Raw genomic sequence first — 10514 nt, forward strand, 5'->3', positions numbered from 1 at the left:
GGGTGACTGTGTAACAATGGAACCTTGTTCATTTAATATTATTCCAATCTCTGAGGAAGTGGTGCTGGTTGCCTTCCAGGAAAACTCCATTTCAATGTGGTTAACATTGAATTCTATCTATAAGTGACATCACAAAAAGCTCACCAGTTTTTGCCAAGCAGTGACAACTTGCTTGATCGTAGCATGTGCACACCCACTCTTCAACTCCTACTCTATATCAACCTTGACAGCTTTGCTTTGCTTCCATCTCACTTTGCTTTGCTTTCTTATCACTATCTGAAAACGTGTGTAGGCTGCAGGTTTTACGAAGGGTGCGAGCTGAAAGCATGGCCACCATGTGAAAGGTGGAAACTGGGCCAATTAGTAATAAGTGGTTTTAGTAAGTCACCAAAGGAGATTGCATGATGCCTATTTTACCTTTTTGTCTTCCTTCTCCTCTGCTGTTTCTATTACCACTTAAGCTCATGTTCCATCTTTTTTTGTGTGAGTGTGAGTTGGGGGTTTTCTGCTCCTTGCACTTTGCCACTCATTTAACTCTCATTGCTCTCTTAATTTATTTGCAGATGGGCCAATTTACACCTCCTTGAGCCATCTGGCATCTTTAGGTGATGACTCACAGGAGTGATAAACTTACTGACGTAATTGCCTTTTGCAGCGCCACCAGCTTGTGAATCCATTCAACCTTATTTATCCACACTATGGCAGATGTCATTCACAGTCAGAGCCATTCCAGACCAGACTAATACTGTATGAATGATTAGTGTGTCCTTTAGGGACAATTGACTCAGATGTACTCAAGATTTGGTCACACAACAACAAGCTGCTACTTTTGTTTTTTTTACTGTGTATTGGTTTGTAGTTGTTTTGTTTAAATTATCTTTTGTTGTTTGAAATGAAACAATAATGCTCACCATCATCAATTAAACATCTTTTGAAAGAAAAGCACGAGAATAATCATATATATATTCAGTTTTTCTCTTTATAAAGATGTTCATCTGCATCCAATCCAGTCTTTGTACAGAGTATCAATATGTCACAGAAAGACATCCAACAACCAATCTCAGGCTTCCTGAAAGGAAGAATTCTTTCCCAGTGTTTGTCGTAAACGACATCATATTTACAGAAAAAATTCAAATGGGGCAAAAATACAAAAACATTGACGTACAAATAAGTGTAGCTGCTAGACTGTGGATGTTTTACTATTCCACTCCATGTTCTGTTAATGCCCTTGTCAAAATGGTCCAATGCTTTTCTCTCCTATTAGTGTGAGGGCGCTGTCAACCCAGCAACCCTCTCACTCACTCACTCTCTCACTTCTCTCACTCTTGCTTTCCTCATTCTAAAATTGTCACTTAATAATAAACATCTTCACTCGTTGTCATTTAGTACACGTGAGACCTTCTCTGTCTTGCATTCCTCTACTTTTTCATGTCACTCTGAGCATCTTCAAAAAAATGAGGATCCTCGTCTCCTCGGTGCCTTGGGTTCAAGATGAGCTCTACGACATCAATTTGAGCATCCACAACAAACATACATGGGTATTTACATGACACTGTAAGTGGTTACAATACTGTTGTTACTACGCACTGTGTTCTAACAGTAATTAGTATAAACCAGTTACCTGGGTGCAATAATAGCACTATTAGTTCTTACTCAGTCGAGTTGATGAAAATAATGACATCATTGACAACTGCTTTCAAATCTTGCCGATGTTAACGATGGACTTAGCCCTCGCAGCCCTGATTTCAGGAAAATCATGAGATCATTTAGGCTTCAAGCGTGTTGTATCGAAAGATCTAGCAGCCTTCAAAAGTTTAGCCCTGTAGATGTTAGAATCAGAATCTCCCTATCTCGCTCGTTGTGCCTTGAGGAATAGCATTCAACAGAGCTGTCATAGGGACTATAGAGAGTCTCAACACGGATCCTGGCAGCCTTTAAAACAGGCTCCAGGGTACGCAGGGCACTTGAAGTTGGATTCAGCCAAATAGATAGTGGAGATTGAACACTGCAATGGCTAGTACTGAGAGGGAAGAGGGTGAGGATGGTGAGGTAGAGGAGGAAGATGGAGTCAGGTCAAACTCAGGCGGACATTCGAGCTCAAAGCATCGCAGGGTGACACCTGAGTCCTCGTTGCCGTAGTTTGCCCAGTACTCTTCCTGGTCAAGTTTAGGCAATGCCAGTTCTTCCTCCCCCAGCTCATACTTGACCAGTGATGTGGTTGTGGACGGGCCTTTCCCGTACAAGCCGGCTTTGACCGTCTCTGAAGATTTCTCAAAGAGACCTTTTGTCGATGACTGAGGCTTGTTTTTGTGGTACCACCATCTGGTTTTGGTACTGAAGGTGGTGGTGGTGGACCCGGCGATTGAGCCAGGATCGGCGAGCGGGCAGAGGGCAAAGTCCATTTCTCGAAGAAAGCGAAGATCTTGACCACGGCGTGTAGAAGGAGAGTTACAGATCACCTCAGATGAAGAGACACGGGCCTCCCGGAACCACTCCCACAGGCCGCGGGCTTCGCAGCCACACGACCAGGGGTTGGCATTGAGGCGGAGGAATTCTATGCCCTGAGTGTCCCTCAGTGTCTGACTGGGCAGCTCGGGTAGAGAATTGTTGAAGAGGAACAGCATGGTCAGGCGACCAAGGTCGCGGAAGGCCCGACGGTTCACCTGCCTGATGCGGTTGTCATGAAGGAGCAAGCGGTCAAGGTTTACCAAGCCACGGAAAACATTTTCTGAGATGGTGCGTATGCGGTTTCCGTGCAGGAATAGCTGACTCAGGTTGATGAGATCAGAAAAGATGTCATCCTGCAGGAAGTGTAGATTGTTTTCCTGCAGATGAAAAGATCAAACATAATGCCATGAGATGTGATTCACTTTGGTGTACCATAAATGGATAACCAGGACGTATCCCATGTGGCATCTTCTTGATTTTCTAATGTGTTCTCATTTGTCATGGGATGAAATTGGTAAATTACAGCATCACTAGCCCTGTCATCAATTTGTGAAAGATTTAACAAATGGAAAGATGTTTTTGGCATTTTTTGCCCAATGATGGGACTCCATTTTAAGATGTGACCTTGTGTGGTCTGAACACACAAACACAAAAGTCTCAAATTATAATTCAAATGCCTCCCAATGGGGTAAAAATACATTTGGAGTGTGTCTTTCTCTAAGTTGCACAATTACAAGTACACGTACAAGTGTGCGCTTTGTCGTCATTAGTAAGACCTTTCAGCACACTATTAGGATATCGGATACTTTTGCCATTGGGTTGAGTGAGTGAATTAGGAATTAAAACTATTGATAAACTAACAGCAAGTGGTTGTTATTTAGCTATGAAGCCATTCCAGCATTTATCAAAGCGCACTAGTTCCCATGAATAATTCAGGACACCATAAACAAATCAAATAAATGCTGAAATGCTTTGATTGAACGCCATTTGACCATTCATCTCATGTGCTCCAAGTGCACCAAAAATGCCTTACTCGTGATGACTAAAAACATACTTGTACAATACCTTAAACTGGATTGCAAGGATATTGAATAAATGCTCCAATGGCTGTCCACGTGACACTGCAATACTGTTTCACTGAATTTGTGTTTTAACACACATCATTTGCAAGTACTTCAACATTTTACTTGTTCATTTCATGCTAGTGCCCCCTACCTGTAAGTAGAGATAATGCAGGCTGTAAAGCTTGCGGAAGATGTCGTGGGGCAGGGCGGTGAGTTTGCAGCGGTGCATATGGAGGCTCTGGAGCTTCTCTAGGCCGCGGAAGGCTCCCCCTTCCAGACGGTGAAGGTTAGGGTTGTCCCCTAGGTCCAACTCCTCCAAGTCCCTCAGCTCACTGAAAGCTCCTGCTTCGATCCATGTAATGTTGTTGGAAAACAACCACAGAACCTATAATGCAAAATAATACATTCTAAGTGATTTTGTAGACTCATTTCATGCACGTTTCATGCAAAATGTTCTTACCTGAGTCCCAAAGCCAAATGAGCCAACTCTAAGCTCCGTGATCCTGTTGTTCTGGAGGAAAACGCGCTGCGACTCATACGGCACTCCAATGGGGACGGTGGTGAAGTTCTGCGCTTGGCAGCTTACAGTCATGGGAGTCGGGTAGCACACGCAAAGGTGCGGGCAGCCCAATGCCAGACTTGGCTTGCCGAGAACCATCCACACCACCAACCAAAGGGAGAGGCCGCCTGCATGGGAGAGAGCAAGAGGAGGAAGAGAGGTAGGTTATTTGGGAGCTCTCAGTGGTGCTGAAACCAACTAACTCCCATTGGCGCCAGTTTTCCTTCTGGTTTATTCGATTTATTGAGTTTGTCTTGCTTGTATCCACTGTGAACAGACTGCCAAATATGACTGTAGCATAACTAGAATATTTTTATGAACAAGCACCTAGAACGTGCCATCTTAATCTGTTTTTTCACCTTCTTGCTTAAAGTATTGTTTCATCCTTTTTGTATTTATATTTCCTTTTGGGTGGTTTCTGTCTCTTTACTACAAGTTTATATTCATAAATGTTGCCGGTGTGACAATTTAATTTCTGTCTATCTAGCTGTCTGTCTGTTTCTGTCTGTGAATCTAGAAACGAGCGGTTTCTTGCATATTACAAGGAGATAAAAGAATAAACATCAAATCGAGGGTTTTTTAATAACAGAAATCTGCGCACTGCAGCTAACCCGACTTTTACGCACCGCATAGATAACTCTTACAGACGCGTACTGCTGAGTAATTATCCAATCTTAGTTGAAATCCATCGTTATATAAGCATTACACCAACTAAAAACCCCGTTGCTATCACACATTAAAGACACACATTATTCTAACCATGAAAAGAAGAAACTTACTTTTGCAGTTGCGCACGACGGAGCTTCGTCGGCTCCGAGAAATCGAGAAGGTTTCCATCCTTAACCAAAGCCCAAAGCGAGTTAGCCTAGTGGGGCGAAGTATTGCCTGCTATCTCCGCTGATGACCTGGTTCCCGAGTCGGAGCGACTGAGTACCGTCTGATGGGCACAAATGTCCCATATATACTCCCAGCATCCTGCCATTGCCTACTGAGGTGGTCACCGTGGAATCGCCTACGTCACAGACGAAGGGGTCATCATGACTGAGTGAGGGCGGCATGAAGCGGAAAAGGGCGGGGCCCACTGTCGGGGATTCTCTTGGGAAACTTCACGTGCGTAAAGGATGGTTGGGTGGACGAGCAAGGAGGAGGAGATTGAGGACGCACGTAGAAGAAAAAGACGAGGCGGGAGCGAATGCAATTGGAAAATCATGAATGGAGGAGGGAGGGATCGCGGCACGTTGCCCGCTGGTGATGACTGAGATTCGTGGAGGAGCGGAGGACGGGGAGGAGAAGAGCACACAAGTCGTTTCCTGGCGGCAGCCTTCTAGACTCTTTTGGTCTGTTTCCGGCGATATGCAAGCCAGACAAAAGCAACATCACAAAGCTCAGATGGCTGTGAGCAAGGAAAGGAGGATGCCCCCGAATTATGATTCAGCCACGAGGGAAAACTTAAAGCCAGAACAGAATAATTGAGGTTATTGGTTATGGAAGTTAAACACACACATTTATCAATCCATTTTCTACATTGCTTCTCCTCAAGGGTTGCTGGTGAGCTTGACCAATTCTGTTCTGGTCAATCCCAGGGCACATATCGATTAACACCAATTCATAACTACATACACATCTATGGCCTTATGGTGTTTTTTGACTACTTATATTTCTGGACAAGCGAGGACATTAGCATACTAGTTGGTCGACTTACGTGTGACTAGTGAGGCAAAAGTGCAGGGGCGAGCAGAAGGTAGGGGCCAATGGGGCAGGGCCCCTGTACACCCACCACACACAGTTTTGCCTCACCAGTAACTTGTTGCTGATGTTAAACAAATGCAACTTCATGAAAAGCATCCTTGTTCTACTAGTCCACTAAAATTATGGGTGAGGAGAACCAGCATACTTTGCTAGTTGCATCTGAATCTTAAGATAGATATTGAATAAATCCACAAGTAGCTTTCCACGATGAATAAGTATACTGTATAGATAAAACACCCATTTACGTATACAGTGGAGCCTCGGTTTTCGACCACAATCCGTTCCAGAAGGCTGTTCGAGAAGTGAGTCGTTCGAATTCAGAATCATGTTTTCCCATTACAAATAATGGAAAAAAAAAATCCGTTCCAAACAAAATAAAACGCCTTTTTTAAGCAATTTTTCATTTGCGCATTTTTGTCCGATCGGGCAACTGCAGCACATCGCCGAACGCCCAACCGTAGCGCGTCGCCGACCGCGCAACTGCACCGCGCTGGTCGCATTATTGTGACAGAGCCGTCGCTGAAATTTAGAAAATATTCTTAAAGTCCTGATGTACTTTCCTAAATTTAAGTGGACATCAGTGCGCAGGGAGCTTAATTTTGTCCGATCACGCAACTGCAGCGCACCGCCGAACGCGCAACCGTAGCGCGCCGCCGACCGCGCAACCTCACCGCGCTTGTCGCATTATTGTGACAGAGCGGTCGCTAAAATTTAGAAAATATTTTTAAAGTCCTAATGGACTTTCCAAAATGTAAGTGGACCTCAGTGCGCAGGGAGCTTAATTTGGTCTGACAGCGCAACCGCAGCGCCGGGCGCTCACTGTCGCATTGCTTTAGGAGCGTCTTTGTGTTTTAGGGTGGCTTTACTGCTCCCACTTGCTTCCTTTGGAGGCATGTTAAGAGTTGATGCAATCCTCAGAGTAACGAGAACGTAATAACGAACGGAGTCAGTTGGCATCAATGTTTCCTCTAAGCTGCGCGCGTGCGCAATCGCGCACTGCCCGCACATTCTCAGCGCACAAGAAAATCTATCCAGCGCATAAACAACATCCCCCCCCGAAGCGAAGCGAACACGCAGCGTTTGACGTCCCATTAGCCCCCCCCCCCCCCCCCCCCCCCCCCCCCCGAAGCGAAGCGAGCTGCATGAAACCCGGCAAAGAGCGAGCCGCGGTTTGGCCACCTGATGTTGCTCACAGTAGTCCTCAGTTTGCTCAGGAAGCTTGTGTGTATGCCCAGATACATGAAAAATTAGAGGGAAGATTGGTTGGCATGCGGGTCCTCTCGGCTCATCTCGCGAGGTTCGACAACCGAATTTCATCCGACATCCGAAGCAAAAAATTCTCGAATTCTTTGTTCGAATACCGATTTGTTCGAGAACCGGGACGTTCGAAAACCGAGGCTCCACTGTATATAGAACAGGGGTCACTGAAGGTCACACAAAGTCTTGATCAAGTATCAACAGAAAGCACGGCTGGGCACTCAAGAAGACCAGCCGCACTGACAGTAACCTGAGTTTATATACTGTAAGACATCAAGTCTGTAAGACAAAATAAAGGTTGGCATAACAACAAGACAAAGCATATAAGGGAAACGGTAACTGCATAGCAACTGATACATTTTGAAATCAGGCTTATGACACAATGAATGTATTACAAAAGGACAAAGCATAAAGGGTCAGCAACTTTATAACTGATAGGTTAAGAAAAGCTCCAAAGATCACGCATTTATTTCATCTACAAAGTGTACAAAGTTAACGACTGTCATGTGTGTGTACATTTACACACACTGGATCTAGAAAACAGAGTTGCACCAAAAGCAATGCATGTACTTTGGAATCCAATAACATTACATGTTTAATCCCACATTCAGCATATTTCAATATTTAGCATCAAATTACAGTGACTCTCATTTAAATGTTAGCTCGAAATATTTGCTAAATAATTTTAAGTGTGCAGTAGAGATTTTTTGTAAATCTAATGAAAAATGAAAAAATTATATTTTCAATCCAATATATGACCGAGCAAGATTGACTTGTTTGACATTTGATGGTGACTCTACTTGATATTTTTCCCCCACAGTAAATTGAGACTTGAAGTATACAACTTGAGACTTACATGTGACTTGCTCCCATCTCTGACCTTTGACAATGGTTACAATGCAATATAGCTCTTTATAGCTACGGAGTCGCAAAAGAGTCTTATTCAGAGTTTTTAATGGCAGCATTTTTTTTGTGTGCATATTTGGCCTTGAAAATATTTCGAGGTCGATAATAACATGCCTTACCATTCATAGATGCACGCAGACAGCAAATAGTCAGCGTAGGAGACATATACAAAACAAGCTAGGTGACAAGCAACAAATGAGTAATTCAGGCTGTGTTGTCCTTTCGTGCCCACTTGACTGTCCGGGACATCCCTTTCACACACACCTACATTACCAGCTGCACAAGTGTGTGTCAAATGTTTCTCATGAAAAACATTCCTTCTTTACATGGAAGAACTCTGTCAAAATGCCACCGGAGTCTTACAGTGTGCACAGAAGATTTGGAGGCGCCAACTCCTCCTGTAAGTGCGTCGTATGCTGCATCGTGTAGGTGTCAGTTCCACACAGAATTGAAATGAAGTTTTCCCTTCTATCATATCTACAAGATCATCCTAGTTCGTCTGTCTTTTCTTGTCCGTCCATCTGCGGCCCTCAGTGTTGCATGCATGCATGCGCCGCTTTGCTTCGAACTACTGTCACTCGGAGTGCGTCATAACACCTCACAGCAACAGCTTGTTCTTCCTCTTGCTCCCTGTGGTGCGAAACAGTGACACAAGTAATCACAGTTTCAATCAGCTTTTTTTTTGCCTCCTTCACTTCTGAATGGATCATGGTTGTGAGTGATGTTATCTGAGTCGCACTGCTAGCAGGTGGATATCGCTAATGGGATATTGAAGTCGAGGTGTGGTTGCTACCATGGTAACGGCACGCAGCCTTTGATTTCATTCATTCATCCAAGTAAACACCAACACTTAGCTGACAGAGAAACACACTGGTTACTTGTTCTTTGTTTCTCTATGTGTGCTATATCTTCTTGCTCGTTAAGAAATCCAATAATCATCTCAGGAAGTCGCCCCCACTGCCCAAAAACAGCGATGCACATGATGTAGGTACTGTAAGTTCTGCACGTTTCATTCTGGCACAATTTCTCTGTCACACTGCTACATCCACCGTGGCAGCATCTTTTTACCATCTGTCACATCGTCAACAACAAAGACACTCGTGCCAGTCTTCTCACTCGCCTCCTCTCAATGTTCTCTTTGTTTTCGAAAGGCCCCCGCCTTATGTCCTTCAATTGTCATCCTCCTTGCGTCATCACTTCCGCATGCTGGAAAAAAAGACATGCAGTTTGCAGCACAATAGAGTGACGTTCCATTTAAGGATCTATATTTTGAAAGTTGCGCATGCATGTATATGGCCTTGGACAAGGCACATTCAAAAGAGACATTTTGATCGCCTCTATGAGGGTTGAGGACCGATTTGGCGGGAAGCAGTGAGGAGAGGAAAGTGTGTTGTCAAAAAGTATTTAATTACAACAGTGTGTGTGTTTTCAAAACGTATTTCATTACAATAGTGTTCTACCTCCACAAGTTCAAAAGTTTATGAAACTGTTCACATTTTGGACGAACATGAACTTTGCTTCGTAAACGTTTTCGTGAATGAGCTCTTCTGGGGCTGTCGAACAGTTTTAGACTTCAAAATAAAACCTCGCTAAAGACACTGTAAACAAGGCTTATTTGGCGGGGAAAAAAAGGATTTGGCAAGCCCGGCCAAAACAGTCGCATGGTGCATGCGTCATTATAATGCGACGTGTACATGGAGGAGCAAACAAAGCACGATGACATTTCAATCAATCAGATGTCGCGTGATGAGTAGCCCCACTCGCCCTTTCTTGTTGGCAACGTTAAGGTGTCATCCTATGAGAGCATTCAGGAATTTTAGGAGAAGTGCTGTCACTGGTGTTGAACCACAAATTACCGTAATTTTCGGACTATAAGTCGCACCGGAGTATAAGTCGCACCAGCCATAAAATGCCCAAAAAAGTGAAAAAAAACATATATAAGTCGCTCCGGAGTATAAGTCGCATTTTGGGGGGCAATTTATTCGACAAAATCCAACACCAAGAACAGTCATGAACGAGCAACAACAGGCTAAACGATAGGTATGCTAACGTGACATAAACACAAACTAAGAGCTGAGAACGGCCCTGACGTAAAATTCAGAGTTATTCAAAAAACTATTACCGTTTTTTTCCGTGTATAATACGCCCCCATGTATAATACGCACCCTAACAATGGCATGTTGATGCTGGAAAAAAGCCTGTACCCATGTATAATACGCACCCAATTTTTTTTTTTTTTTTTTTTTTTTTTTTTTTAAGTCCCAATGATCGTCACACACGCAGGGAGGCAATGGGTCCCATTTTTATAGTCTTTGGTATGGTCTTAACTAGGCTGGATGTATTTTTTTTGTTGGCGTTGATTTCTCCGACTGCCCATAAAGGCACCACCGCGATCAGCTGAAAAGAGAGGAAAGTGACGTGCGGACATGTGAAAAAGGCGGCTCTGTATGGGAGAGACGTTGAAGAGGAATAATAACACCCTTGGAAACCAAAACTTGCCCCTCGTCGTGACTCGGAGCCGCAACAAATGT

General features: G+C 43.9%; 1 protein-coding gene across 1 annotated transcript; it reads right to left on the reverse strand.

The window, feature by feature from the left end:
* Positions 1 to 954: 954 nt before the first annotated feature.
* Positions 955 to 5154, reverse strand: rtn4rl2a (reticulon 4 receptor-like 2 a). The gene is given in 5 exon segments (XM_037259797.1): positions 955 to 2825; positions 3664 to 3897; positions 3973 to 4199; positions 4851 to 4958; positions 4961 to 5154. Coding segments are annotated over 5 exon segments (1587 nt in total). The 5' UTR covers positions 5130 to 5154; the 3' UTR covers positions 955 to 1976.
* Positions 5155 to 10514: the final 5360 nt, after the last annotated feature.

This window comes from Syngnathus acus, chromosome 1 (assembly GCF_901709675.1).
Source record: "Syngnathus acus chromosome 1, fSynAcu1.2, whole genome shotgun sequence".
Classification (NCBI taxonomy): Eukaryota; Metazoa; Chordata; class Actinopteri; order Syngnathiformes; family Syngnathidae; genus Syngnathus; species Syngnathus acus.